Source organism: Pteropus alecto, unplaced genomic scaffold (genome assembly GCF_000325575.1).
Source record: "Pteropus alecto unplaced genomic scaffold, ASM32557v1 scaffold92, whole genome shotgun sequence".
In the NCBI taxonomy this organism is placed as follows: Eukaryota; Metazoa; Chordata; class Mammalia; order Chiroptera; family Pteropodidae; genus Pteropus; species Pteropus alecto.
Window position 1 is genome coordinate 366,900 of NW_006432447.1, and position 12,044 is coordinate 378,943.

Here is a 12,044-nt window from a genome sequence, read left to right on the forward strand (position 1 = left end):
TCTTCCTGTTTGTCCCTTTTTCACAATTTGCCTCAAGTTCTTCTGCTCTACCTTATAAATACATCTTCTTTCCACCTTTCTCATATCTATTGTTTGCTTTTCTTTTTCCCCTTTATGATTCTAGGACATCTCACAATTCTATTTTTTTTAATATTCCATTTTTTTCTGGCTCTTTTCTTGTCCTACAAGCTGTTTTAGTTGGTTTTGTAGTTAGAGTTCTCACATTTAGATGGTGATCCACTTTGAATTGCTCTTATATGCGGTGTGAGCTATGGGTCCAAATTCATTATTTTGCATGTGGATATTTATTCCATAATCATCTGTTGAAAAAACAATTCCGAGCACAATTTGTTGAAAAGATACGTCTTTCCTCCTCAAATGGTTTTGGCACCCTTGTTAAAAAGCAATTGGCCATAGATGTATGAGTTTATTTCTGGACTCTCAACTCTATTCCATTGATCTATGTGTTTATACTTACATCAGTACCACATCCTTTTGATTCCTATAGCTTTTTAGTAAGCCTTGAAATAAGAAAGTGTGAGTCCTCCAACTTTGTTTTTTCAAGATTTTGGATATTATAGGTCCCTTGCAATTTCATGTGAATCTTAGGATCAGCTTGTCAATTTCTATTTAAAAAAAGCAACCAGATCAGTTGGTTTAAATGTGTATTTGTTAAAAGAGGTATTTGCCTGATTAGGCTGACAAAATGACCATTAATAAGTCTGGCAGCTTTGTCTGATACGGAGTTTAGAGGTTAAATTTTCTGGAATTTGGGATTTGATTTCGGGGCAACAACACTAAGAGCAGAGGGTTTTGGAGAAAGCATAAGTCTGGAACAAACCTGAGCCTAAACAAACTACATTTAAGCCCAGATCTGCCATTTAGATGTCACATGACCTGGGATTACTTGCTGATCCTCTCTGCACTCCAGTTTGCAATCTGTAATGAGAATAGGGGCACCCTCACCAACACCACTGTGCTGTGGAAATGGAAAACATGCTTATCACAAAGCCCAGGAAAAGGCGGACTCCTTTGGGCATGCGGAAGATCTGCTCTAGCACATTCATACAGGACTCACTGGCATGAGAGGTGGCCATATGAACCCTGTGTGCCTGGTGGCCAACTCCTACTGCTTGTTTGCAGCTGTAAAGAGGACACTGAGGTGCAGCAGACCGAGGATGGGGACAGTACCCAGGCACAGGTAGCCCTTCTGGTGCTCTGCTCACTCACCCATTGTTAGAAAAGATGAAGAGACCTACCTGCCCCTCACTCCAACCCAAATCTATCCCAATCAAGTTTCTGAGGTGACTCAGCTCCCGAGAGTGATGAGGACCTACAGTGGGAGTAACAGGGAGGCAGGTGAGCTGAAAAATCCTTAACAGTTAAGGAGCATCTCACTCTCTAACCAGACTCAACAGCTCCCACATGTACCCTAGTCATTAACACATACTTACTGAATGCCCACTATGCACAGGTGATGATAATCACTTAGGATGCGATGACAATAAAAGTTAGTGACTTCAATTTCCACTTCTGGATTATGAAGTTCTACCCCCTGGTCTTCCTATCGTTTATGTTATAGTCCACCAGCTTCAGGGTCCTCTTGGAGACTAAATCACTTTGCCTTTCACACAGTATCCCCTCATTTGTCACTGTCTGATAGACAAAAGTTATTTCTGAGAGATGCTCCATCAATGGATCTAGAAGCTGAATCCTTGGGAAAAAAGACATCTATGTGCTAGTATTTGCAAAAGGAAAGGAATGGAGTCCTCGAATCTGAGTAAGTCATGGGAGTGGGTGTAAAAGAGACAGGATTACAAACTCCTTGGTATCAAATATTACAGAATATTTCTACTTTACCACAGCTTACACGTAAATCCAGATGAATATGTCTCCTCCATACCAATTAGAAAGAAATGAATAGCCAAGTGGCCACAGATTTCCCACAGTACCATTCACTTTCTTCCTTGCTGATAAATCCAACCTGTGTCTTCTATGGAAAGGACAGGAAGATAAAAAGTTACAATCAAGTCCCTAAAGTCATTTTCCCCGCTCTGGGAGAGGAAGGCACCATTGACAGTATGGACCCAAGTCAGAATGTTTTCTAGTTCATGTCACTTGTTTATAATATGATATCATATCATCCAGAGTTTCAAATGTGACCGTGGTTGTTTGTGGTGGGCTGTTGGGGGCAGGAGTGGATGATGTATGTGAACAGCTGGGGTCATGGCTCTGGCCAGGGTACTGCCCTGGGTCACTCTGTGTAGGTGCAGATCTGCTCCAGGTCTGGCTACTGAAAGAACCAGTTTTCTTTTGACCCACAAAGTAATCCGATGGTGGGGCAAACTCAGGATCTCTCTCAGCCCGGAGATCTGACTGCCTCTTCGACCAATACCCAAAGGAAAATTCTAGTAAAAACAAAAAAGTATTATTAGAACAGATTATTGAATCAGCTGAATCTTTACTGTTATTACTTTTCGGTCATTGTATGTATTTCTCAAAAGCCACCTCAAATTCTCTGGAGAACATGGATAGCAATAACAAAGCTGTAATATAAAGTATAAGGAAGCAGAAGGGCAAAGGTTTGAGGAAGGCTCTGGAGACACTGTCAAAAAGGCACTAAAACTACATTTGAGAGGGAAATATAGAAAAATCAAACACTCAAATTGCTTGTGTAACACGATGCTGTAGGTGTTCAGAGCAAACACAAATGTTGTTCTCAAGACACCTATCCAAATCTAAGTAGGTATTTCATTTCTATTTCTAACAGCCACACTCACCTATTTGCATATCTTTTATTTTAGTATTAGACCTCATCAGTTCAAACAGCATGAGCTACTGTAGTGCTAACACAATCTCTTTCAAAAAGGTATAAAACATAGTCTTCTTCCGAAGAGAAGTTGCTGTGGACCCTACAGGGTATTTACAGAAAATTCTGCATAACCGAATGCAACATACGTAAATCCAGGTTAATACACTGACATGCAGATCACTTCAACTGAACATAAAAAGAGACTGCTAAAAATCTCAAACAGAATACATTAAAATACCAAACCGTCATGAGATTTTATAAATGGTTCCTGAGAAATGGCATTCCACAGTTGCAAAACCACCTGAGGGCGGCACAAATTTCAGAAAACTTCCCCCAAGTGCTTCTAAAAAGAAAACTCATCCTTTTGACATGGTGCCTTGGGAACCCTGGTCTTTTGTAATGACTCTTTCTAGTGCTCCTGCTTATAGACAGCTACTGTCTGGGTACTGAGAAGAAACAAGTTCAAGGGTCTAGACAATTACTTAAAGCTCAAAGGACCGCTAAGACTCACCAGAATCACACTAGGATGAGGAGCTCAGAAAAACCTCCTGTGCAGGTTTTTCTATAGCCCATTGCTATAAAGGTTTCTACACCTTGGAGCCCAGCCCCCTTACCTTTTCCTCTGTCCCACTCCCGGATATGTGGCACTCCAGGCCTGGTATCCTTCCTCTCCTGAACGATGACTTCTACTTTGCTGCTCTGAGCAGAAACATGTGGAGTTGGCACAGCCTCTGGTTCTGGTGGCAAAGGCCCAATAACATCTCCATCTATTTTTTGCAAAGGAATAAGACTTCATTATAATAAAATTTAAAGCTACTTAAAAATGTTTTTAAATAAAATATGCTATTCCTGAGAGTAGAAGTAATAACCAGTATTTACTGAGCACCTGTCACGTCCCAGGCAGTGGGCTAAGTACTTTGTATACAATAATTCATTAATTCTGTAACAACCCTAATAAGGTCAGTATTGGTACCCCCATTTTATCTCCATTTTATAAATGAGAAAAATTAAGCTCAGAAATGCTGCACAGGTAGAGTTACAAGAGCTAGGACTCAAATCCAAATTGGATGGATTTTAAAGTCTCTGTGTTACCCCAGACCAATTACTGAAGTATCAGAAAGCCCTTAATTACTCAACTAAAGAAAGGGACTCAGACAAAGCAAAGGAACTTAGTGTAGTGATGAAGAACTAGAGCCTGGCAACAAGCTACAGGCTATTCATTTTGACCATGTTTTAAAAGAAAATGGATTTTTTTAATGGTGGCGTTTTACATCTGTGAAAATGACAGATGTTCGGGAGTAAAAATATGCAAAGTTTAACATGTTACAGGGAGATAGCATTTACATGAAACTAAACTGATGATTTTCCAATTCATAAGTATTTCTGGTCTCCTTTCAAAGCTAAACTGAAATTGTGTTTAGAACCAGAAAATGGCCCATGGCTTAGCATAAGACTTGTGAGGGCTGGAGAAGCTTTATATGCCCCTAACACCCACACATCTCATCTTCCTTTTGGGACCAGAATGCCCCTGTTTCAATTGGAAACAGCACCTTGTTAGAAAAGCTATTCCCCAGCCTCCCCTGTAGTGGGTGCTACACCACGGACTTCGTTCTGGCCAGTAGGATGTAAATGCATAGGCTGTGTGTGACTTCTGACTCACATCCCTAAAAAGGAAGCTGGTTTCTCTTCCCTCTCTTTCCCCCTTCCAGGCTGGATCATGAACAGGTGCTGGGGAGCAAGCTTTGACTGTGCAGGTGAGGGCAACCTTCTAGGGGATGGCAGAAAGAGCAAGACAGGAGGAAGCTGGGGACTGCATGGCCATCTGGGGCAGAGCTACTACCTGCCTGGACACCTAACACCTCTGAAGTGTTAAAGAGAGAAGACTTCCCTCATGTTTGAGGCAGTCTATGTAGGGGTCTCTTCGTCATGGTAATTTAGCCCAGACCAGCATAACCCATACAGTGAGCTAGTTTGACCACAACACTCTTAACGGTGTTTCCAAGTGTTCTAACAGTCCTTTGGTAAACTGTCCACACTCGTGTTTGTAAATTCTTTATTTCATTACATACTGTGAATGTATTTTTTTCTTTAAAATAAATTAATATATAATAACCAACAAAAACTGTAACCACAGCAAAAAAATTAGGTTTAAAACAACTAAACTGAGTCTCAGTTACTGAACTGTTCTGTTCTATGAAGTGAAACAATGTACTATTAATTACCTTAACTATAACCGAAAAAGACTCCTTGGAGTGCCACTCCGCATCACTTTTTGTCATAAAAACTGCTCCTGACAGTACCTCAAGGGTGCTTGCTTAGAGAACAAAACTAAATGGCTAATTTCTGTATTGTAATTATCAAGACATTACTGAGACATTAATCGAATTAAAATTTTTCCCTTTGAAGTTTAGAATCATGAGCCATGACATACCTCTATTCTCTTCCTCTGCTCCGTCGTCTTTTGTTTTCATCTTTTTTTGTCGGAGTTTGGCAAGTCTTGCTTCTAACATAGCTTTTCGCTTTTCCTTTACGTTTTCTCGTTTTGTTCTCTGATCTGTTGTCTGTAAAGAACAGAGAATTATTTAAGCCAAATGCATATTTCTGTTTAAAAGGATGAAATGATTAATGTTATTCTAAAAATAGACTGATTTTCATGCCACCTCTAAGAAGCTATCTTGGAAATCTTCGAAATTAAGACCCATGAAGTACTCTTATGCAAGCCCTCTGATGTTTTTTGAAGTTTATATGAGTTTACAGAGCATCCTGGAAGGCTTAAAAAAACCAACCAGTTCTGTTCTACTCCTTAGTCCTTTATATAACTTCCTATTTTCTCACCCACGCCATTCCAATCATTCCATAGTTGAAACCAAATTTAAGACATCAAAGTTACACAGGTTACTTCTGAGCAGCAATAATCTTAAAGTCTGAAACACCAAAATAACACAGCCACTTATGAAACCTCTAATTGCATTCTGAATATCAATTTAAATTTCTAATTAATTTACCAGGTTTTTTTGCAGTATGGTCCAAAAAGAAACCACCTGCTCAAATCCTTCTTAACATAAACTCTGAATTTAATTTGTACCTGTTCACGCAGCATCTCTAAAGTTTTCATTTGCTTGTTTCTTAACTCTTTATCTCGGGCAAAGGCAAAATATCCAACACCAAGTTGCCGGGCCTCTGAAATAAATCAAAATTATTCAAAACATTATAAATTACACTAAAGCCAAATATCCTACAAGAAACTTGGCAAAAATAAATACAGTGATATTTGGCACAAGTTTTTTTTTTTAAGGCAGCTAAGCAAAAAAAAAAATTAAAAATAGTTTTTTTCATCCTGTTTGCCAAGTGATAAACCTAACAAAAATTCATTAATTTTCAGTCATAGGCTGTTTCCACTTCTCTTGGGGAACAAACCCTCTATTAGGAAGATGTTCCCAATATGAGTATTTTTTAGGCTATTAAGTGAACAAAAGGGATATTTTCCATTTCCAAAGTAGAATCTTTCTATGTAAGAATTGCTGCTTTATGAATACTTTATGTTTGCCATTAGTTCAAGATAAAAAAATGATTTAAAAGCTGTAAGATGATTATACCATTTTCACGAATGTCTTCATAATGGATGGGCCCCATTGGCCTTTTCAGGGCCTCCCTTTCTTCTTCCTCCCATTGCTGGCGTTGAAGTTCTTTTCTCATGTCTTCAGATAGTAAGGTTTTTTCATTAGCAGGACTGACAAAACTAGTAGGAGAATAAAGCAAAAACTGTCTTTAGACAAGAGCTGTGAGTCAGTAATGCTTTGGTTCAGTCAGCTGGATCATGGATAAGTAACTCTAGTTGAAAAAGATGACAATTCCCTACAGAGGTTTCCGATCTACTAGACCACTAGGAAATTGCAAAAAAAGATTTTCACCTTTATCCATTAGCGTAATGTAATCCTGACCGCACTCAAGACAAACCACCTTCTTCCCTACCCAGGTCGTGGGCTGAATAGAGGGAGGCAGCCCAGGCAGGGAGGACACCATCTCTAGATGGTCTCCCATGCAAGGCCAAGGAAGTCGCATAACGCTGTGGCTGGGCCAGTGCCTCATGTGTTGTCAGACAGCTCAGGGCTTCTGCACTTCTTCCTTTGTTCAGGCCCACCTGAGCCTGGAGGACCTGGAGAAGGTGGACCTTCTCCCAACACATTCCACACAAAAGCTGCTCTTAGTGAGGTTAATTTTTTTCCCTGGGATGTTTTAGTAACTTATCTCTTAGGTGTGTCTTAGGCCCCACAGGAAAAAAAAAAATCTAGCTATAAGGCCCTTCCTTACTTCAAAATGCAAAAAAAGATAAAGAAAAAGTTAAGTCAACTTCCTCCCTGCCCCCACTTGCTGTGGGATAACCAAGTATATATTCTTAAACACCTTTATCCACAAGGGTTTGTTGGTTTGGTTTAGGCTTATGGTATATTCGTTACTCTGTAATTAGACATCCTTCCAAGTACAGGCATACCTCACTTTATTGTGCTTTATCCACCTTATTGCACTTCACAGATACTGGTTTTGTTTTTTGTTTTTTCTTTTTTTTAATCGAAGATCTGTGGCAACCAAGCACTGAGCACATAAACTGGTGTCATTTTTCCAACAGGCTCAGACGATGGTTGGCACTTTTTAGCAATAAACTATTTTTTAATTATGTACATTGCTTTTTTCAGACATAATGCTATTGCACACTTACTGGACTACGGTATAGTGTAAGCATAACTTTTATATGCACTGAGAAATCAAAACCAAAAAATTCCTGTGACTCATTTTACTATGATATTCGCTTCATTGTAGTCTGAAACTGAAACCACAATATCTCCATGGTATGCTTGTAAATAGATATAGCTCTAACTCATTCCTTTTAGTAGCTACACAATATAAATCATCCACTTAAGGTTGTGCCCTGAGTGTGGATTAGGTGTGCATGTGTATGCTAACCATGAAAAAAAGTGCTTCAGCAAATATTCTTATACATAAAAAAAGATCTCCTTACTGGAGCACCAAAGATAATTAACTAAAAACAGCCTCGTCCACAAAACTATCCCTGTGTCTGCATTTCAGACATGGGCAGAACTTTGCATATAACACACTTACAGCCTCCCCTGGAGATTTTTATCCATCTCCAGCAGATGTGGCAAATCCTTTTTCATGCAGCGCCGGGATCGCCCTAAAGAATCCACGTAATCCACCCTGAAATAAAAGTGAAAAGATGTGAAGGCTTTGTAAATGACATATGGTTCCCTAAGTTAGGGAGTTAGTGCATAGTAAAAGAAAAAATTAACGTAGGCCTCACTACCAAGGAAGCCTCTCAACCTGAGAGACTACTACCACTGATATGAACATACTTTTTAAAGATAAAAGTTGACATACAATAAACACATTATGCTCTTTATTAAATCTTAGTTTTAGGAAACACAGAACATGACTGATGATGTATGTCTCTGATTTCAAAAATAAATACCCAGACAGACACTTGCTGCAACGTCTCAGAACCTAATCTGGTTTAGACAATTCTAAATATTTTATCAGCATTGTAATAACTTTGTTTTGTACCAGACTCAACTTATTTCCTCGGTCCTCCCAAATCCAACATTTTATTGTTTCTTTTATTTCTTCTAATTGGTCTAATTCTTCCCAATGAATCAGAAATTTATTTCTTATTATAAGTCATGGTATTTTGGGGATGCTTTTTAAGTAGGAGGGAAGCCAAGCAAAACACTTTTTGTACCACAAAAGTACCTCACCAGCAGGCCAGTCTGTTATCTTTTTACCCTTAGTTCCTCTTTCCTAATCTTGCCCAAACTAGCTAGGGAAGCCAGGAAGACAGCAAGGCAAATGAAATACTTTCACTTCTCACAACAGGAAGTATGGGCAGATTTTCATGGAAAACATTTCATTTGCATTCTGATGCAACGGATTTTTTATTTTTTTAATTATGGGCAGGGAATTTCCCACAGCCTTTAGTAGGGTGCTAAAAACAGAGAAAGGGGCCAGTGTTACTGGTGGACCAATTCGAGGTCAGATTTCCATGTATATGACTGTACTTCTGATAGTAATTTCTTTCCTCTCACATATGCTGATTCCAATTGTCGGCCCATGATTTAAAAACAGAATGGGAATCCATCGCTATAGTCCCAAAGCTGATTACCACAAGAAATAAAACCTCCAACTGAAGGAAGCAATTTCTTTCTTCTTTTTTTTTCCTTAAAAAAAAAGAAAAATGAACAGAGAAAGAAAACCATCTAGCCAGATGGTCTGAGTAATTATTTACAATATTTTTGCAGAAAGATTTTCCACCACCTGGAATTTAGCTACCAAAAGATTTTACAAGCAGTTAATAATTTTGGAGCCTAATTTTAAAATAAAAAGTTTCAGAATTGCTTGCAATGTGGCTTTCTTCACCATATGGTGGCATGTGACACCTTCAATTGCCCTCCAAACTCTTCAGATCACTGACAAATTGCTTGTAATCCTACAAGCAAAATAATAAAATAATAATAATAATAATAATAATAATAATAATAAAAAGACATTAAATCTTTCAAAGGAGATGAGATTTCTGCTCTGAAAAGCAATCATATTAAAAGTACCAGAAGTTTGCCTCAAATCTCTGTTAATGAGGCCAGTTATGTGTTAATAAAGAAAAGGTAAGACCCAAAGGAGCAGAAAGTATTTAAGTGTTACCAGAGTTCAGAGGGAGAAATCACTTAGAATGAAGCGGCGTTGATGGAAGAGACTGTACTGTATGTGCTTCTCTTTTGGTTGTTTATAGCAAGCATGCAGCAAGATAACCTACCCCAAATATAAGTTTTTAGAAAGTAGGTAAGAAGACACCTGTTCTGTCCCAATGCACATGTTTTCTCTGGACACCATCAGCAATATGAAGATGCCATTCTTTGTGCTCCACAGTAGTTGGGTCTGCTCTCTTCAGCTCATAAACAACTCCTGCTCAAAGGGCTCAATGCTGGCAAAAGTCAGCTAATGCTGCAAACAATCCTAAGCAGTTCCTGACAAAGACCCCACAATGAGGAGGATAGTTGAGCCTTGAAGGGAAGATGGGTGGGCTCTGCCCAGGCAGGAGGATGGGCAGGCAGAGTTATTCCCAGGACATTTTCAAAGCATCAGTGCATCTTTACCTAATTTTAAGTACTTATAAACAAGTTTCTAAACAATGTCTTAAGTAGAAAATCATTAGAATGGAATTTGCATTCTGGTCTCTTATTGACACATTGGTCTCTTTATAAGTTAAAGACTAGTTTGGTTTCCCTATCATTCTACATGTAGGTGAAATTCAGAATAATTTCAATAATAAATATTTACAAAATGCCTGCTTATACTCCATGGACAGCAGTTTCTTGGGTATCTTAGTCAGTCTTACTTCCTGTAGGGAGTTTAAGGCAAACAATCAGACAAAGAAGGCATTGCCATCCCTGCTTCATAGGTGAAGAAATTGGGCCTTAGAAAGGTAAAGAACCTGATCAAGGTCACATCACCAGAGAAAGGCAGAGCTAGTGCTGTCTAGGTCCAAGGTCTATGATGTCTATACTGTACTGCCAGAAAAATGTCACAGCCAGAGTAAGGCTTACTGGGAACACATATCATCAACTACCTAGACAATGACTCTACGATGTCTGAATAAGGATATGGGTAAGGCAGCAGCTCTAGTAACAAGGGAACACACTTCTGTTTAAACAACTCTTTCACATCCATGAAAGAGGCATATGAATGCCTCCCGTACCTGGCACAATGCCTGGTACATGTCAAGAGCTCAGTCTTCATTTGTAATGATTTCTTCATTGGCACTACTGTTTCTATACCTGTAAATCCAACCTTACTTAAAATGGAGTCTTAAAAGAAAGAAAAATGAGGAAGACTAAAGAGAAATGGTTTGACAACAACCAAAGTCACTGTCAAAAAGTAAACGCCAAGTCTGATGATGATAATATGATCAAATCACATAATATCACCAACCATTCTTCACTGGGGTCCTGGGGAGGAGGTATATCTTTTTCAGAAAGATTTTCTTCATCATCATCTCCTTCTTCTGCCTTTCTAGAATCTCTAATGGCACCAAACGCCTTCGCTTCTTTGTGTTTGTCTATGATCTTCTGTGTGAAATCCACAAGGTACATATCTTCCACTTCTTCATCTACGATATAAAAATCAATTGTCAGATTCTTGATATTGACGAAGAAAACCACATATGGAATTGATATGAAGCAGTAACATGAATCGCTGGGTGGCTCCATGCCCTTGACGGTTCACTAGTTGATGTCTCCACCCCCAGAACACTTACAAATACACAGAGCTACCTCAGGACCTGATAGGGAAGCTATAAATAGGCTATCAGAAACATACAAAAAAACATGCAAAAATTCTTTAAAAAGTCTAAAGTTTTCTGCTGCCCTGTCAATATCCTAAGTAATACTGTCTCAGAATGCAATTTTAAGATAAAACTATTTAATTTCAAAAGACTCATGCAGCCAATTGTATAATCTAGAAGAACTACTTTTCCCATGTCATCAGACTAAGACAATAGACCTTGGTTGTTATAGGTGATGCACTTCTCTAATCAGGTGGGCTGTAGCACTTAATCCTAATTATATTATTGTGGTATAATAAGTATTTTAAGGGTCATAATATAGGTAAAAGAAGTCACTTGAATTCTTTTCAATCCAATGAACATCGCTTTTAGGCAGGACACAGTGCCAAGATCTGGAGGACATTCAGAGATGTGTAAGATGCTATCTGCCCTCAGGGTTTATGACCTACTTGAGCTAAAACATACACTTTCAGTTAAATAGCAATCCATGACTTTAATTTAACCCAGGATATTTGATGTATTCGCAAATAATATTTACATGAAGTTTCACGATGCAGGATTTAAGATACAGTCACTTGAGACTTTTTCTCTGAGATGGAACATATATGAGATTCTCTATTATCTGGTACTGGTGTTATCCCACTGTACAGTGGAGAATAACTGAATGTCTAAAACTTAATTTGCCCAAACATGTTAGCCCAATATGCCTATCGGGAGGTGGGCTTATGGTTTAGACAGAACCAAATCTCTACATCTACAGTCATACTCCTTTGGACCTGATTTCTGTATAAACAAATAAAGTTTGAATCTAAAGAGAAAAGCCTTGAATTTTTTTAAATAAAGGTTTTCTCAGACAAACAGTTGTTTTTAAAGCCACAAAATACC

At 38.6% G+C, this 12,044-nt stretch overlaps 1 protein-coding gene across 1 annotated transcript in view; it reads right to left on the bottom strand.

The window, feature by feature from the left end:
- Window positions 1-652: 652 nt before the first annotated feature.
- Window positions 653-12,044, bottom strand: part of CCDC174 (coiled-coil domain containing 174) — a 21,273-nt gene continuing 9,881 nt past the window's right edge. Inside the window, exons 5-11 of the mRNA XM_006907171.3 lie at window positions 10,808-10,985; window positions 7,931-8,026; window positions 6,409-6,551; window positions 5,898-5,992; window positions 5,244-5,373; window positions 3,427-3,579; window positions 653-2,408 (exon numbers count right to left, since the gene is read on the bottom strand). Of these exons, the coding sequence (XP_006907233.1) occupies window positions 2,110-2,408; window positions 3,427-3,579; window positions 5,244-5,373; window positions 5,898-5,992; window positions 6,409-6,551; window positions 7,931-8,026; window positions 10,808-10,985 (1,094 nt within the window). The 3' untranslated portion in view covers window positions 653-2,109. The remainder of the gene's footprint in view (window positions 2,409-3,426; window positions 3,580-5,243; window positions 5,374-5,897; window positions 5,993-6,408; window positions 6,552-7,930; window positions 8,027-10,807; window positions 10,986-12,044) is intronic.